The sequence below is a fragment of the Mirounga angustirostris genome, unplaced genomic scaffold (assembly GCF_029215605.1).
Source record: "Mirounga angustirostris isolate CCGP_5_RB_7025 unplaced genomic scaffold, mMirAng1.0.hap1 SCAF_6, whole genome shotgun sequence".
Lineage (NCBI taxonomy): Eukaryota > Metazoa > Chordata > Mammalia > Carnivora > Phocidae > Mirounga > Mirounga angustirostris.
In genome coordinates, this window is record NW_026991714.1 from 154,671,752 (window position 1) to 154,690,503 (window position 18,752).

The window sequence follows — 18,752 nt, forward strand, 5'->3', positions numbered from 1 at the left end:
AGAGCCTGCCTCGCAGCCCCACTTTGGACGTGTTGAGCCCTCCCCGACCCACCCTGACACCGCAGCCACGCTCGGACTTCCATCCAGAGGCTCCACGAGGTCCCAAGGTGAAGGCGCGCACCTCGCTTTTCTGAGGCAGGAGAGAGGCACCTCCTCCACCTTCTGGTCGCCTTTCCCACGTCTCCTTTGGAAGGAGACACGAGCCGCCTGGACGGCCGGCCCCATCCTCCCTCCGTGGGGACACCCGCCCAGCAGCGGGGCTGCACGCACCCACGGAGCCACGCTCGCCCTCACCCTGCCCTGCAGCCCGCACGTGGGCCGCAACTCTAGGGGAAGCCCCAAACCCAGCCCAGAGGGTCACGTGGTGCGGCTGGCGCCCCGGCCTGGCCTCCCCCCGCGCTCCTCGCTCCTCGCTCCTCGCTCCACCTACCCGCCTGCGCCTCCTTGCCTCGCGCCCCCCAGGCCCACTCCCGCAGCCGGGTGCCTCCACCCGCCCCGCCCCTCCCTATAGCTCCGCCTCCAACCCCGCCCTCCCACCTCCAGCCCCTCCCCGCCGCGCCTCGCCTGTCCCCTCCCCTATCGCTCCGCCTCCAACCCCGCCCCCTTACAGCCACCTCGAGCCCTCGCCCCGCCCCGCCCTATCGCCCCGCCTCTATCCCCGCCTCCCTCCCATCCCCCTCCAGTCCCGTCCCGCCCCGTCCCTATCGCTCCGCCTCCAGCCCCTCCTCCCTCCCATCCACCTGCAGTCCCGTCCCGCCCCGTGCCCCCATCCCGACGCCGGACGCCCAGTGCTCCCACCCCGTCCTACCCCTCCCCTATTGCTCCGCCTCTAGCCCCGCCTCCACTCCCATCCACCTCCAGTCCCGCCCCGCCCCGCGCCCTACCTCCCGGCCCTGCCGGGGTCCTCTCCGCGCTCTCCGCACTTCGGAGCGGCGGGGGCGCACGGGGACTGACTCGGACGGCGCGATGGAGTCGAGTGGAGGCCGCGCGGAGGGCTCGGGCCGCGGCCCGCGGGTGCTGGTGGTGGGCAGCGGCATCGCGGGGCTGGGCGCCGCGCAGAGGCTCTGCCGCCACCCGGCCTTCCAGCAGCTGCGGGTCCTGGAGGCCACTGCCCGCGCCGGCGGCCGCATCCGCTCGGAGCGCGGCTTCGGTAACGGCCTCTCCCGGAACCCCTTCCCCGAGCCCATTTCCAGAACGCAACGGGTGCTGCCCGGGCTCTGCCGCTCCTGGTCCGGCCTGCACCTGGGTTAACCGACCCGGAAGCCTTACCTGGCGCCCCGAGTGAATCTCCGCCCCACCCCACTTGATCAGGCCAAGTTCAGGGGTCCCCGAAACTCAGCTGCCGCGTTGGCAGGGCCGGCCCCTGCCGGGGAGGGTAACCTATGTCTCTGCAGTCGCTCTGGTTGGGTCCCACAAGGACCTCCCCTCCAGCCTCCGGGTCACTCCCAGGCACCCCTTCTGCCCCCATGCCTGCTCTCCAAGTGTCCTCTGAAGGCGGGTGCAGGTCAGCGCCCCCCCTTCAAATGTTCCCCTTAAACTAGGTCTGACCAGGCCCTAGGACTGTAGTCTTCAGGGACCGTGTGTCCCTGGGGCTGTTTTTAGAGCATATTTGGGAAGGGCAGGGCTGGTGTGGTTCAGGAGAAGGGCTCAGGGTTGGCCTTTGTGGGGAGAGAACCTCAAAGTGTCATCTGCTGCCCCTCCCAGGTGGCGTGGTAGAGCTAGGTGCTCACTGGATCCACGGGCCCTCACAGGGCAACCCCGTCTTTCAGCTGGCTGCCAAGTACCAGCTGCTAGGGGAGAAGGACTTGTCAGAGGAGAACCAGCTAATCGAAACTGGGGGTCATGTGGGCCTGCCATCTGTGTCCTACGCCAGCTCTGGGGTAAGTGTGAGCCGTGAGTTGGTGGTGGAGATGGCTAGTCTTTTCTATAGTCTCATAGACCAGACTCGGGAGTTCCTGCACATGGCTGATGCCCCAGTGCCCAGCGTTGGGGAGTACCTCAAGAAGGAGATCCGTCAGCACGCGGCTGGCTGGACAGAGGATGAGGAGACCAGGAAGCTCAAGCTGGCCATCCTCAACAGCTTCTTCAATGTGGAGTGCTGTGTGAGCGGTACCCATAGCATGGACCTGGTGGCCCTCGCACCCTTTGGGGAGTACACCGTGCTGCCGGGGCTGGACTGCACCTTTCCTGGGTATGTGCATGCCCCACCCACCCAGCCAGCTCTCTATGTGCCCCGGGCCCCCTGGGGCCCCACACCCAGATCCCCTCCATGCACCCTGGGACCCCCTCCATTTACCCCAGTTCCCCTACCTGTGCTCCTAGAATCCATCCATGCACCCTGGTCCCTCTCCATGCACCCCGGGGCCCCCTACCTGTGCTCCTGGAGTCCCTCCATGCACCCTGGTCCCTCTCCATGCACCCCGGGGCCCCCTCCCTGAGCTCCTGGAGTCCCTCCATGCACCCAGATACCCTCCATGCACTCTGGGCCCCCTCCATGCACCCCAAAGCCCGCTCCATGTGCTCCTGGAGTCCTTCCATGCACCCTGGTCCCTCTCCATGTGCCCCGGGGCCCCCTCCCTGTGCTCCTGGAGTCCCTCCATGCACCCAGATCCCCTCCATACACCCCGGGCCCCCTCCATTTACCCGAGTTTCCCTCTCTGTACTCCTGGAGTCCCTCCATGCACCCTGGGACCCCCCCCATGCACCCAGGTCTCCTCTGAACCCTGGCCCCCTTTATGCACCCTCGTCCCTCTCCATGTACCTTGGTCCCTCCTCCATGCACCCTGGTCCCCTCTGAATCCTGGCCCCCTTTATGCACCCTGGTTCCCCTCCATGCACCCTAGGACCCCTCCATGCACCCTGGGACCCTTTCCATTTACCTCAGGTTGGGCTTTGGGAAGCAGGGGAAGGGTGAGAGGGTCAGGAGGGCATTTGTCTTCATTGTTTTAGGGAGATTGCTCATTTGTTTCTCTAGTTTTGCTCACTTGGGAAAAATAATTATTTTCAAGAAAAGGTGGTTAAAAGAAGGCAGTGCATCCCATAATGCTTTCTTCCTCCCATGTTTATGAGGCCTCTGATGTGCTAAGTGCTGTGTGAGGCTCCGGCCCCTGTGATGGACAGACAGCCCACCCCTGGGGCAGGTGGCTGTCCCCCCACTGAGCACTCAAGAGGCCCTCGCAGGACTGTCCCACTGGGCTCTCCAGCGTCACCCCAAGTCTCCTGGCAGGGGTGGGCATTTGTGATCAGAAGTAGGGTTCCAGGTGGTTGGGAAGGAGGCCTTGTCCTCCTCCGATTACCTCCATTCACTCATGCTCACCTAATCCCCCTGTTAGCCTGGGTGGTGGTAGTGGTGTTCCTGAGGTAGACTGGAAACCCCCGGGAGATCCCCTGCCCTCCTCCCTCCTTCCCTGCAGGGCCACCTCCCCAGGCAGCTCCCTCTGAAAACACCAACACCTCTGTCTCTCCAAGTGGCTACCAGGGGCTCACAAATTGCATAATGGCCTCCTTGCCAGAGGACGTGATCGTTTTTAACAAGCCTGTGAAGACCATTCACTGGAACGGGTCCTTCCAGGAAGCCTTGTCTCCTGGGGAGAGGTTTCCAGTGCTGGTGGAGTGTGAGGACAGAACTTGCTTCCCTGCACATCACGTCATCATCACCGTGCCCTTAGGTAAAGCCCATTTTCCCTGTAAGGTTTCCCCTTGGTCACTCACCCCCGGGGCCCCGGCAGCGGGCTCTGGAGTGTTTGTTCAAGTGCTAGCTCACATTTTCAATCTAGTTTCGGACAGGCTTATTCTATTGTGTTTTGTAGCAATTGCATGCTTTGGAATTGAGTTTCACAATAAGAGAAAATGCATGTCTTGCTTCTTCCGAGGTCGTTTATGGAAAGGCTGGGACTGCCTCCAGAAGTTCACCAAGCTGTGCTTTCTTGGAGGCGGAAGTGGGTGTGAAAGCCAGCTCTCAGTTTCAGGCCTGGTGTAATCAAGAAAGGGCTCAAGCATATGGTTCTGTTTAATTCTAGATCTGACGCCCAAGACAGAAGCCATTTTGGCAATTTGACAAGAGGTGGAGGTGGCTGTGAGCCAAGCCGTGTCTGTGCATCTCATTTACTCTGCAGGCAGCTGGGACGTGTATGTCCCCAGCCTGTCTGACAGATGCAGACCGAATCATGCCACTTCACTGTGCAGGTTCACAAAGCTAGCAGGGGCCAGAGCTGATGGAAGATGCAGAGCAAGGGTCCAACCCGCCCGGCTCTCGGTTCCTTCAGCACGGACGTGCTGGCTGTGGGTGAGCTTGCTCAGCACCCAGCTCCTTTCTCGCACACATGGAATCACACTGGACATATTAACAGAGTCTGCTGATACTTGTTTGCTGCCCTCTCTTTTTTTTTGGTTAATAAAACTTGTGTCAGTGCTTCCAAATCAGCACATACAGATCCATCAGTCATTTTTTACCGCCCCCTGCCGGTGTCTGTGTGTGCTTGCTGGGCCCCTGCTATCATCAGTGAGTGCATTACTGGGTCTGTTGATACTGTTCACAAGGAGCCAGGCCATCTGTCACATTGGTTCTTTATAGCCACATGGTATTTTCTTGTATGTAGGGGTCATTGCTTAATATTCCTTAGTTGATGGAAATTCAGCCTATTTTCACTTTTCTTGTTTTACATAGCATTTTCCATGTGCATTTAAAAACACTTGTGTGAATATATCTGAGGCATAAATCGCAGGAGTGGGAGTGGCTGGGTTGAGGGTCTGGCAAATGGGATTGTGGGTGGAGGGCATGGTGACCCTTCTGTGGGTCCTCACAGCCTCTGTGGATCTGTTTCCTCTTGGGCTGTTTGTCCTTTACTTACTGGCTTGCAAGTTATCTGTGTTGTAAGGAGACTGGCTTGTGCTGCAAATAGTCCCTCTCATTGTTTGACTCTGGCCCAGAATTAATTTTTTTTGCCAGGCAGATTAGTTTTCATGTAGCTTGTGGATAAAGCCTGTATATTGTGATGCTACTCCAAACTATTCCAGAGCAGCATGGTTTGCAGACGTTGAGAGGCAGACAGGTTGAGAAGTGAGAAACCGTCCTACAGAGCAGTTTGGGTGGGGCATGAGAGCTGTCCCTGCCTGACCAGGTGGCCCTGGGGCCTTCCTTGTCCCTCCGCTGTGGTGTTGCTCGCTGAGGCTGAGTCCCGATGGCCAGAGCCAGCCCGATTTCTGGGAGCCCAGTTGAGCTGGGGCTGGTGTGGGTTAGTGGACAGTCTCTGGAAGCCTCCTTTCTCTGACTCCTCTGATGGGTGTCAGGGTGGGTTCCTGTGGCTGCCAGTTCCAGTTTAAGAGATTATGTGGTGTAAGTTGAGTCCACTTGTGAATTCCAGGTTTTCTTAAAGAACATCTGGACACCTTCTTTGAACCACCACTGCCCCCTCAGAAGGCAGAAGCGATCAGGAAAATAGGCTTTGGGACCAGCAATAAAATCTTCCTGGAGTTTGAGGAGCCCTTCTGGGAGCCAGACTGCCGGCACATCCAGGTGGTGTGGGAGGACACGTCGCCCCTGGAGGACGTCACCTCTGGCCTACAGCACGTCTGGTTCAAGAAGCTTATTGGCTTTTTGGTCCTGCCTTCCTTTGCGTATGTATGCTTCTTGAGTTTCTCTGAGGAAGCTTCAGGGGTGAGCTCTGAGGGGGCTGATTCTTTGGCCTTAGTTTTGTTGAGAATCCAGCAGTGTATTGATTCCCTGGGAGGCATTTCTGGAGGATTTCTGGGTGGGATTCCAAGGGCACCCCAGAGCGCTGATAACAGACACTGGGGCCTGAACCACTGCAGGCACAGACAGAAGCCTCTTGTAGGCAGCCTGTTGGTGTGTCTCAGGTCCTTGAATGAGCTGGTGGCCTGGAGGGCATGTTCAATCAGTGAGAAAATATTTACTGAAATTCCCAGGAAGCTGGGGTGTGGAGGTTACAGAAGGAATTTGAAACACAGAAGTGTCTGTAACTGGGAGACAATATTTAAACTTGATGCAGCAATTGAGCAACATATCCTTCTAAGTCAGAAATCAAAGACCCATTAGTGGCTAAATTGTATGGTCCATCTATAACGCATAAATAATGCAGTGTATATGGACTTGGTGTGAACTCAGAAAATAAGACCATGAATCATTTAGGGAGGGAGGGACTGATTTTTCCAGCAGGATCAAAATATGTGGTTAGCGTGTTGTAGTCAATTGGCAGACACGAGTCCAAATTTCCACACAGAGACGGGTCAGGATTGGGGACCATATTCTGGGCCTGGAGGACAAAACGCAGGCATGCCTGCAGCTGATTTCATCCCTGACAGCCACAGAAGCTGGGTGCATGTGCTCCTCCCACCTAGGAGGGGACTCCGCACGTGTCCTTTGGACTGAAGATAAAGCTGACATCCAGGGGTTTGGAAATGTGTCAGGGTTGTGGATGCATAGGGGAACGGTGGCTGGGTGTGCTCGGCTGCCTGCCCCACACTTGGCTCTGCAGCCTGTGCTCAGGACGTTGGTGGAGACAGCAGTCATCGGGATACTCTGTGGCTAGGACAGGGGCTCTCACACTTTGTGGTCTCTTTAAAAATAGCGAGGATTCCAAAGAGCTTTTGTTTAGGTGGGTTGTGTCTGCACATTTACCACATTAGAAATTAAGACAGAAATTTAAAATATTTATTTTTTAAACTGAGTAAATCTATACCGTGTTAGCATAAATAACATTTTTTCTGAGGCGGGGAGGGGCAGAGGATGAGAGAGAATCTCAAGCAGACTCCACCCTCAGCATAGAGCCCGATGTGGGGCTCAGTCTCAAGATTCTGAGATCATGACCTGAACTGAAATCGAGAGTTGGACGCTTAACTGACTGAACCACCCAGCACCCCATTACACTTTTAAGTGAAAATACATTAACATTTTTATATGAAAAATAACTATATTTCTAAAACAAAATTTAGTGAGGAGAGTGGCAGTACTTTGTCTTTTTTCCTCATCTCTTTACTGTCAGGCTTAACAGTGGACAGCTTGGCTCTCCAGGCTGTCGGCATCCGGTGGTGCCACGTCTCATTCCACTTGAAGTAGATTGAAAGTCTGGACTCAGATACATAGTTCAGAGAAGGGGTGGTGTTTAAATAGTCTTCAGGGGCGCCTGGGTGGCTCAGTTGGTTGAGCGACTGCCTTAGGCTCAGGTCATGATCCTGGAGTCCCGGGATCGAGCCCCGCATCGGGCTCCCTGCTCAGCGGGGAGCCTGCTTCTCTCTCTCCCACTCCTCCCTCTTGTGCTCTCTCTCTCTCTCTCATTCTCTCTCTCAAATAAATAAATAAAATCTTTAAAAAAAAATAGTCTTTAGATGATTGTGGGTATTCTTTGATACGGCACCAAAACTTAAGAAGTGGTCGCTCCTTCAAGGTGAGGCGCGGTGTGGAATCTGAAAGCTCGTCCATGGGTGTTTGTGCTTGAGGGTACCAAAATGCACTGTCTGTCCTGCACTTTGGGTGGATCTTGCACCTGCCCCTAGTTGGTTGATATATTGATATATTTCATTGTACAACATTGATATATTTCATTGTACAACATCAAACAATTAAGTTTATTAATATCACCACGGATCTCAGGAAAGTCTCGTGGTATTGGGAACCTATCAAGCTGTTGGTGGCAGATACAAGTTTTCTAAAATTGTAATTTTTGCTTGAGAGCTTAAATTTTATCATTGGCAGTAAATGCTTGCAGTTGTTTTCCTTGTGATAGACATACTGCTCATTTTCGAGAAAATGTTTGCCAAACACCCAAGTTTGCATACCAGCGACATTCTTTCAAGTCAAATGGTGTCCACAAAAGAAGCAGCTGCTTAGTTGGCAGCTCGGACCACCGCCCAGGGCTGTACGTCAACGACCGTCCCACGTCCGCACGTCCACGTGCAGCACAAGTGCTTTATTCTCGTATCTCATTTTTTTTTACTCTTTTTTATTGTTATGTTAATCACCATACATTACATCATTAGTTTTAGATGTAGTGTTCCATGATTCATTGTTTGTGCATAACGCCCAGTGCTCCATGCAGAACGTGCCCTCCTTAATACCCATCACTGGGCTAACCCATCCCCCCACCCCCTCCCCTCTAGAACCCTCAGTTTGTTTCTCAGAGTCCATCGTCTCTCATGGTTCATCTCCCCCTCCGATTTCCCCTTCATTCTTCCCCTCCTGCTATCTTCTTCTTTTTTTTTTCTTAACATATACTGCATTATTTGTTTCAGAGGTACAGATCTGAGATTCAACAGTCTTGCACAATTCACTGCGCTTACCAGAGCACATACTCTCCCCAGTGTCTATCACCCAGTCACCCCATCCCTCCCACCCCACCCCCCACTCCGGCAACCCTCAGTTTGTTTCCTGAGATTAAGAATTCGTCATATCAGTGAGGTCATATGATACATGTCTTTCTCTGATTGACTTATTTCACTCAGCATAATACCCTCCAGTTCCATCCACGTTGTTGCAAATGGCAAGATCTCATTCCTTTTGATGGCTGCATAATATTCCATTGTGTATATATACCACTTCTTCTTTATCCATTCATCTGTCGATGGACATCTTGGCTCTTTCCACGGTTTGGCTATTGTGGACATTACTGCTATAAACATCGGGGTGCACATACCCCTTCAGATCCCTACATTTGTATCTTTGGGGTAAATACCCAGTAGTGCAATTGCTGGATCATATGGTAGCTCTATTTTCAACTTTTTGAGGAACCTCCATACTGTTTTCCAGAGTGGCTGCACCAGCTTGCATTCCCACCAACAGTGTAGGAGGGTTCCCCTTTCTCCGCATCCCCGCCAACATCTGTCGTTTCCTGACTTGTTAATTTTAGCCATTCTGACTGGTGTGAGGTGGTATCTCATTGAGGTTTTGATCTGGATTTCCCTGATGCCAAGCGATGTTGAGCACTTTTTCATGTGTCTGTTGGCCATTTGGATGTCTTCTTTGGAAAAATGTCTGTTCATGTCTTCTGCCCATTTCTTGATTGGATTCTTTGTTCTTTGGGTGTTGAGTTTGATAAGTGCTTTATAGATTTTGGATACTAGCCCTTTATCTGATATGTCAATTGCAAATATCTTCTCCCATTCTGTCGGTTGTCTTTTGGTTTTGTTGACTGTTTCTTTTGCTGTGCAAAAGCTTTTTATCTTGATGAAATCATAGTTCATTTTTGCCCTTGCTTCCCTTGCCTTTGGCGATGTTTCTAGGAAGAAGTTGCTGCGGCTGAGGTCGAAGAGGTTGCTGCCTGTGTTCTCCTTTAGGATTCTGATGGACTCCTGTCTCACATTGAGGTCTTTCAACCATTCGGAGTCTATTTTTGTGTGTGGTGTAAGGAAATGGTCCAGTTTCATTCTTCTGCATGTGGCTGTCCAATTTTCCCAACACCATTTGTTGAAGAGACTGTCTTTGTTCCATTGGACATTCTTTCCTGCTTTGTCAAAGATGAGTTGACCATAGAGTTGAGGGTCCATTTCTGGGCTCTCTATTCTGTTCCATTGATCTATGTGTCTGTTTTTGTGCCAGTACCATGCTGCCTTGATGATGACAGCTTTGTAATAGAGCTGGAAGTCCGGAATTGTGATGCCGCCAGCTTGCTTTTCTTTTTCAACATTCCTCTGGCTATTCGGGGTCTTTTCTGGTTCCATACAAATTTTAAGATTATTTGTTCCATTTCTTTGAAAAAAGTGGATTGTATTTTGATGGGGATTGCATTGAATGTGTAGATTGCTCTAGGTAGCATTGACATCTTCACAATATTTGTTCTTCCAATCCATGAGCATGGAACATTTTTCCATTTCTTTGTGTCTTCCTCCATTTCTTTCATGAGTATTTTATAGTTTTCTGAGTACAGATCCTTTGCCTCTTTGGTTAGATTTATTCCTAGGTATCTTATGATTTTGGGTGCAATTGTAAATGGGATCGACTCCTTAATTTCTCTTTCTTCTGTCTTGTTGTTGGTGTATAGGAATGCCACTGACTTCTGTGCATTGATTTTATATCCTGCCACTTTACTGAATTCTAGCAGTTTTATGAGTTCTAGCAGTTTTGGGGTGGAGTCTTTGGGGTTTTCCACATAAAGTATCATATCATTTGCAAAGAGTGAGAGTTTGACTTCTTCTTTGCCAATTTGGATGCCTTTGATTTCTTTTTGTTGTCTGATGGCTGTGGCTAGGACTTCTAATACTATATTGAATAGCAGTGGTGATAGTGGGCATCCCGGCCACGTTCCTGACCTTAGGGGGAAAGCTCTCAGTTTTTCCCCATTGAGAATGATATTCGCTGTAGGTTTTTCATAGATGGCTTTTATGATATTGAGGTATGTACCCTCTATGCCTATACTCTGAAGAGTTTTGATCAAGAAAGGATGCTGTACTTTGTCAAATACTTTTTCTGCAGCCATTGAGGGGATCATATGATTCTTGTTCTTTGTTTTGTTAATGTATTGTATCACGTTGATTAATTTGCAGATATTGAACCAACCTTGCAGCCCAGGGATAAATCCCACTTGGTCGTGGTGAATAATCCTTTTAATGTACTGTTGGATCCTATTGGCTAATATTTTGGTGAGAATTTTTGCATCCATGTTCATCAGGGATATTGGTCTGTAATTTCTCCTTTTTGATGGGGTCTTTGTCTGGTTTTGGGATCAAGGTAATGGTGGCCTCATAAAATGAGTTTGGAAGTTTTCCTTCCATTTCTATTTTTTGGAACAGTTTCAGAAGAATAGGTATTAATTCTTCTTGAAATGTTTGGTAGAATTCCCCTGGGAAGCCATCTGGCCCTAGGCTTTTGTTTTTTGGGAGATTTTTGATGACTGCTTCAATTTCCTTACTGGTTATAGGTCTGTTCCGGTTTTCTATTTCTTCCTGGTTCAGTTTTGGTAGTTGATACATCTCTAGGAATGCATCCATTTCTTCCAGGTTATCTAATTTGCTGGCATAGAGTTGCTGATAATATGTTCTTATAATTGTTTGTATTTCTTTGGTGTTGGTTGTGATCTCTCCTCTTTCATTCATGATTTTGTTGATTTGGGTCCTTTCTCTTTTCTTTTTGCTAAGTGTGGCCAGGGGTTTATCAATCTTGTTAATTCTTTCAAGAACCAGCTCCTAGTTTTGTTGATCTGTTCTACTATTCTTTTGGTTTCTATTTCATTGATTTCTGCTCTGATCTTTATTAATTCTCTTCTCCTGCTGGGTTTAGGCTTTATTTGCTGTTCTTTCTCCAGCTCCTTTAGGTCTAGGGTTAGGTTGTATACTTGAGACCTTTCTTGTTTCTTGAGAAAGGCTTGTATTGCTATATACTTTCCTCTTAGGCCTGCCTTTGCTGCATCCCAAAGATTTTGAACAGTTGTGTTTTCATTTTCATTGGTTTCCATGAATTTTTTAAATTCTTCTTTAATTTCCTGGTTGACCCATTCATTCTTCAGTAGGATGCTCTTTAGCCTCCATGTATTTGAGTTCTTTCCGACTTTCCTCTTGTGACTGAGTTCTAGTTTCAAAGCATTGTGGTCTGAAAATAGGCAGGGAATGATCCCAGTCTTTTGGTACCGGTTGAGACCTGATTTGTGACCTAGGATGTAATCATCTCTTATTACAGTCTTTGGTTTAAAATCTAATTTGTTTGATTTAAGGATTGCCACCCCAGCTTTCTTTTGGTGTCCATTAGCATGGTAAATGGTTTTCCACCCCCTCACTTTCAATCTGGGGGTGTCTTTGGGTCTAAAATGAGTCTCTTGCAGACAGCAAATCAATGGGTCTTGTTTTTTAATCCAATCTGATAGCCTGTGTCTTTTGATTGGGGCATTTAGCCCATTTACATTCAGGGTAACTATTGAAACGTATGAATTTAGTGCCATTGTATTGTCTGTAAGGTGACTGTTACTGTATATTGTCTGTGTTCCTTTCTGCTCTATGTTGCTTTTAGGCTCTGTCTTTGCTTAGAGGACCCCTTTCAATATTTCTTGTAGGGCTGGTTTCGTGTTTGCAAATTCCTTTAGTTTTTGTTTGTCCTGGAAGCTTTTTATCTCTCCTTCTATTTTCAATGACAGCCTAGCTGGATATAGTATTCTTGGCTGCATATTTTTCTCGTTTAGTGCTCTGAGTATATCCTGCCAGTCCTTTCTGGTCTGCCAGGTCTCTGTGGATAGGTCTGTTGCCAATCTAATGTTTCTACCATTGCAGGTTACATATCTCTTCTCCCGAGCTGCTTTCAGGATTTTCTCTTTGTCTCTGAGACTCGTAAGTTTTACTATTAGATGTCAGGGTGTTGACCTATTTTTATTGATTTTGAGAGGGGTTCTCTGTGCTTCCTGGATTTTGATGTCTGTTTCCTTCCCCCAATTAGGGAAGTTCTTTGCTATAATTTGCTCCAATATACCTTCTGCCCCTCTCTCTCTTTCTTCTTCTTCTGGGACCCCAATTATTCTAATGTTGTTTTGTCTTATGATATCGCTTATCTCTCAAATTCTGCCCTTGTGATCCAGTAGTTTTTTATCTCTCTTTTTCTCAGCTTCTTTAATTTCCATCATTTGGTCTTCTATATCACTGATTCTCTCTTCTGCCTCATTTATCCTAGCAGTTAGCACCCCCATTTTTTATTGCACCTCATGAATAGCCTTTTTGATTTCAACTTGGTTAGATTTTAGTTCTTTTATTTCTCCAGAAAGGGTTTCTCTAATAACTTCCATGCTTTTTTCAAGTCCAGCTAGTGTCTTTAAAGTGATGATTCTGAATTCTAGATCCGACATCATACTAATGTCTGTATTGAGTAGGTCCCTGGCAGTCGGTACTACCTCTTTTTGTTGAGGTGATTTTTTCCATCTTGTCATTTTGTCCAGAGGAGAATAGGTGAATGAGAGAACAAAATGCTAACAGGGTAACAGCGTTCTCAGAAAATATACTCTAAACAAATCAGAAAAGACCTGAAGCCAGGGAAAAGAAAGGGAAAGAAAGAAAAAAGAAAGAAAGAAAAAAAGAGAAAAAGATAAAAACAAACAAAAACAGAACAAAACAAAAAAAACCCCAGAATATGATCAAATATGATCAGGCTGGTGCATAGATCAGTGCCACACACTAGAATTTTGGTGTATTTTGGTCTGTTAGAAGAAAGTGCCTCCCAAAATTTTAAAGAAAGAAAAACTTATATATGTACAAAAATAAGGGTTGATATGATGAAGGATGGAATATGTCTGTAAAGATGAAAATTATAAAAAATTTTATAAGGGGCGCCTCGGTGGCTCAGGCGTTAAGCATCTGCCTTCAGCTCAGGTCGTGATCCCAGGGTCCTGATCGAGCCCCACATCGGGCTCCCTGCTCCGCAGGGAGGCCTGCTTCTCCCTCTCCTACTCCCCCTGCTTGCGTTCCCTCTCTCGCTATGTCTCTCTCTGTCAAATAAATAAATAAAATCTTTAAAAAAAATTTATAAAAGGAATTGATAAGAAGTTGTTTGAAAAAAGAAAGAAGAGGATTTAAAAAAAAAAGGGAGAGAAATTGATCAGGCAGGAGAGTAGAACAAAACCATACACTAGAGATATAGGGTATATTTTGATCGGTTAGAAGAAACTATCTCAAAATTTTAAAGAGAGAACAACTTATATATATATGCCAAAAATAAGGGTAACTACTATGAAGGGATAGAATATGACTCTAAAAATGAAAAATAAAAAAATTTTTTTAAAAAAGGGATTGGTAAGATGTTGGTTGAAAAAGGGAAAAAGAATAATTAAAAAAAAAGGTAAAAAAAAATCAACTTTGAAAGACTACAGAATCATGGTAAAAAAGCCATGGATTCTATGTGCAGTATTCCCCTAGCGCTGGAGTTCTGCCGTTCTCATTGATCGGTAAACTTGGTCTTGGCTGGCTGTTCTCGCTGACCTTCTGGGGGAGGGACCTGTTGCCGTGGTTCCCAAATGTCTTTGCTGGAGGCGGAATTGCCCTGCCCTTGCCCAGTCCGGGCTAAGTCATCTGCTCAGGTTTGCTCTCGGGGGCTTTTGTTCCCCGCCAGCTTTGGAGGCGGAGAGTGAAAATGGCGGCCTCCCAATCTCCGCCCAGAGGAGCCGAGAACTCGGGGCCCGCTCCTCAGTGAGCCCCCAGAGAAAAGCCGTCAGTCACTCCCGTCTCCCTGGTCTCCTGCCGCACTCCGTGCTCACCCAGCCTGTGACCGCGTGTTTCTATCTCTGGCACCCGACCCCGGGTGGAGTCTCCAAACCCAGCAGATCCCTGCGGTGTGCTCCCGTGCGGCTCCTCCCGGGGGAGGAAGGGGAGTCTCCCCGGATCTGCTGCTTGTTGGGTCCCTGCTGGAGGAGCAGGGGCCCGACTGGGCCGCGGATCCCGGTTTATGGCCACCCCCCGAGCTGAGGGCCCGCGCTTGGGCTCCGCCTCTGCAGCCAGCTTCCCCGCTCCAATACCTGGGAGCTCTGCTGCACTCAGGCACCCCCGGTCTTTCTGTGACCCCAAGGGTCCTGAGACCCCACTGTCCTGGAGGGTTCCACCCCCCACCCCCCCGCTTAGCCACCAGAGTGACGTCCCTCAGCGGAGCCGACTTCTAAAAGTTCTGATTTTGTGCTCCGCGGCTCTATCACTTGCCAGAAGTGGCCGACGGAGGCCCCTCCCCCGCCGTCTATCCTCCCGAATATCGCCTCGGATTCACCTCTCCGCTCGTCCTACCTTCCAGAAAGTGGTTGCTTTTCTGTTCAGAGAATTGTTGCTATTCCTTTCTTCGATCTCCTGTTGGGTTTGTAGGTGTTCAGAATGGTTTGATCCCTATCCAGCTGAATTCCTGAGACCAGACGAAATCCAGGTCTCCTACTCCTCCGCCATCTTGCTCCGCCCCCCGCCCTTATCTCATTTTGTCACACAGAATGTTGGAGACATGTACTCAAGAGTCAAGATTTAATACAGTTAATAACTTCTACTGCTTGCTCCAGGACATTCTCAAGTGAATTTGGCATTTTATTTATTTATTGTTTTTACAGTGTGTGTGTCGGGGCAGAACACTGCGTCTGCTGGTGCAGTTTGTGTCCTGGTCCTGATTCTGTGAAGGGACAGCCGTTCACACACTGTGGGCCTTGCACGCCTGTGTGTATATTGGCAGAGTAGAAACAGCAAGCACTGTCTCAGCTTTAAGAAAAGAGTTGTGACCTCGCAGATCCCTGGGGGCTGGCGCCCCGGGGCAGGGTTATGGGTCACACTTGCAGTCTGGGTGCTGTAGGTGCTGTGCACAGTTGACCCGGCTGCAAGTCGTCTCAGGGTGTGTCTCCCACACAGGTCTGTCCACGTCCTCTGCGGGTTCATCGCTGGGCTGGAGTCTGAGTTTATGGAGACGCTCTCTGATGAGGAAGTGCTCCTGTCTCTGACCCAAGTGCTTCGCAGGGTGACAGGTACGGAGTGTGTGTGGCCGGGCACCACGGGGGCTCCTTGCTGGCGATCTCTGGACAGGAACCCAGCTTGGTGCTATAACCCTCCAGGGACAGTCCTTCCCAATATTAGTGGGGTCACTCAGAGTTCTCATCTCTGAGGAACTGAAATAGCTTTGCAAACACTTTCCACTTCTTTTTTCTGTTTCTGGGTGAACTGAGTTAAGCAAAGCGGTGAGACAGGGAGAGCCTCTGATGGATGCACTCGCGGTGAGGTTTTCTTTCTGGGTGGTTTCCTTTGTTTTAAACTGTAGGGTCTTAAAGGGAAGCTGGACTGGGGCCAGGGGGGCAGAGGTACCACACTGATGCACGTCTCTGGGTGCAGGAAATGCCAGGCTCCCTACGCCCAGGAGCATGCTGCGCTCCTGCTGGTACAGCGCCCCGTACACCAGGGGCTCCTACAGCTACGTGGCTGTGGGCAGCACCGGGGACGACATCGACCTGCTGGCGCAGCCCCTGCCTGAGGAGGGCGCGAAGGCGCAGGTGAGGCGGGCACAGGTGGGGCTGGACCCCTGAGGCTGGGTACCTGTGCTTTTTGAAATTAGGAATCGTGAGACATGTATTATTTTATCAGAATTTTACATGTACTTAGCCTAAAAAGCATCAGAAAATTCTACAGTGCTGGTAGCAAAATAACAAAGTAACAAAATAACAAACTACAGCAGGCTGCTGGAGGGCGCCAAACCCCTTCCCAGACGGTCAGAGCCCAGTCTCAGCTCCAGATTTACCACATCTCTAAATAACACGCTTATGCTGCCGCTTTTTACAAAACACTCAGTCATGGAAAGCTTCGGATGTGTGCACAAACAGGCCGGACCTTTGGGCCCCCACCTGCGGCTTCGGCGCTGTGTCGTGCTGGCCGCGGCCCATCCCCCCACCTCTCCACTGTGTGATTATGACATCGTTTCACTGCAGACACCCCGGAATGGGTCTCTAAAGATAAAGGATGCCCTCTAAAAATGTGTAACTATAGCAAAGTTATCCCAGTTAAAAATTATGATAATTCCTCCATATTATCCAAAACTCAGGGTTCAGTTTCCCCAGTGCCCTATAAGCTCTTTACAGTTTGCTTGTTCCATAATGTTGCTCCTTGAATTTTCAGGTTGAGGCATCCCTGATTGACTCTCCCTATGGCAGATAAGGTTTTAGCTCTCTTGCACTCCTCTGTCCACCCAGCACTTAGCTCTGCCCCGGCCTCCCCATGTGTGATGTGGCACTTTTGTTAAGACCACTATTCAGTGCGTCCATCATCTGGTTTGCTCCAGGCCCTGTCCACATGTGGCCTGTAAGCACACTGTGGTTCCTTTCCTGCCTGTTTGTAGATGTGAGTGTGTGTCTGTGAGTCTGTGGGTGGGTGTGTGGAGTGGAGTGTGTGCAAGTGAGTGAGGGAGTGTGCAGGGAGGGCTCTGTTTTCCGTGCACTTCTTTGCCTGGACTCTGCTAATTCTTTCCATCATCTCTTGCTTCCTTCTCACACCCCAGCGTCAGCTTCAGCTCCTGATGCCCAGCCCCCGCCTGTCCGGCACCCCTTGCCCCGCCTGCCCCGTGCGCTTACTTTTGGAGCATTTATTCTAGTAGCTTCCTGATGAGGTGGTGCAGGGGAGGTAAATTTTTAGAGAAAGTTAAGTTTGCATGTGTGGAATTGTCCTTTTTCTATCTTAGACTTCAGGTGTTCCAGTCCTGTCACTATGTAACAAACCACCTGAAAGCCCACTCATGGAAACAACCACTTTATTATGCCCACAGGTTCTGTAGGTGGGCGCAAGGGACTGTCTGTTTCTGCCCATGATGTCTGGGGTCTCAGTGGGGAAGACTTGGCCTGTGCCAGGGTCACTCAGGGCTGGGGTGGGGTCATCTGAGGCTGCTCGTCCTGCACGGCTGCCCTGGGCTGGGACACTGGCGGGAGCACCTGCCGTGGCCTCTGCGTGGCTCAGGCTTCCTCACAGCATGGCTGCTGCTGCCACGTGGCAGCCCAGCTAGGATGTCAGAAAGTGCTGATCTGCCATACTCCACTCCACAGCAGGCACAAGCCTGCCAGATTCAAGGGCAGGACGCAGATCCTACCTCTCTATGGCAGGTGTCTCCAAGAACTGGTGGTCCTGGAAGAGCTGCACGTGGGGTGTGGATCCTAGTTTGAGAGGCACGTCCCTCAGCGTTCTGAAGACAGTCTTCAGTGCTGCTCTTGGGAAGTCCAAAGCCATTCAGCTTCCTTCCTTTCTTACCTCTTAGGAAGCTTGGAATTATCTCAGCTCTCTGTTCTTTTTTCTCCTCCTCCTCCTTCTTTTGTGGGATTTTGTTGTTCGGATGGGGGACTGGTCCTCAAATTTTTAAATCTTTTTCCCTCCTAATTTCCATCTCTTTGGGTTTTCACTTTGTGTTTTGGGTGAAGTTCTTAACATTGCATCCCAAACTGTCAAGTTTTCCATTTTGCATTCGCTTTTGATTGCAGGAGTGCTTGCTGTCTGCGTACCTGCTCAGGCTTCCTGGCCGTCTCAGGGCTCAGTGGGATTAGTGAGCAATAAAGCCACACATCTGCCATCAGCTCTGCAGCCACAGTGAGAGGTTGTGTGGCTGCCGCCTGATCCCTGGCACCTAACCCTAGCTTTTCTTTGCAGCTCCAGATACTGTTTGCAGGGGAAGCCACACATCGGACATTTTACTCCACCACGCACGGGGCTCTGCTGTCTGGCTGGAGGGAGGCCGACCGGCTCATCGCTCTGCAGGACCCCCAGGCGCAGCTGCTGGGGCCCTGGCTCTGAGCCCTGCTCCTCCCATTCTGAGCCCAGCACTGCCCCTCCAGTGCTGGGGGGGTGGGGGGTGGTGGGGAGGGTGACATCATCCTTTCCTCTGACAGTGTCTGGCCTGGCTTGAGATTTGGGGATGTTAATGACAGCCTGCCTTTTTTGGTGACTGGGGGCAGCTCTGATTTTTCATGTCACTGAGTCTGGCCAGGGCCCAGCTTGAGCTGAGTGCGAGGTCTTCTTGGAGAAATGAGACACGGGACAACACCACTGCTGCTGAGGGCATGCACATAAAGTTGTTAAAGCCTCCCTGCCTCCTCGTTCTTGTACCTCAGGCCTGCGGCACCTGTCACTTCTGTCTTCGCCAGGCCCCAGGCCTGGGCCATTGCGGGGCCAGGTGCCCCATCCCCTGAGTTCCCTGGACTTTGGATGCTGTGGTTGTCCCTTGTCACTGGCACCTTCAGGCATTCCTGAGCTCTCATTGGTGGTCTCAGGACCGCACCGACAGATGCTTTAGTGGATACCCACTGTACGTTGGGCTGGGGGAGGGCCAGAGAGTGCGGACACATGAG

The 18,752-nt window shown here is 50.2% G+C and overlaps 1 protein-coding gene across 2 annotated transcripts; it reads left to right on the forward strand.

Annotated features, from left to right (window-relative positions):
- The first annotated feature begins 846 nt into the window (after positions 1–846).
- On the forward strand, positions 847–18,489 carry PAOX (polyamine oxidase). 2 transcript variants are annotated; one of them, XM_045879130.3, is made up of 7 exons: positions 851–1,150; positions 1,705–2,191; positions 3,469–3,668; positions 5,364–5,616; positions 15,292–15,404; positions 15,766–15,923; positions 18,055–18,489. In XM_045879130.3, exons 1-7 carry the CDS (start codon positions 967–969, stop codon positions 18,196–18,198), a joined length of 1,539 nt encoding a protein of 512 aa, XP_045735086.1. In that variant the 5' UTR covers positions 851–966; the 3' UTR covers positions 18,199–18,489. The 2 variants fall into 2 exon arrangements, with proteins under 2 accessions (XP_064451579.1, XP_045735086.1); XM_064595509.1 differs by lacking the exon at positions 15,766–15,923 and having other exon boundaries at positions 847–1,150.
- Positions 18,490–18,752: the final 263 nt, after the last annotated feature.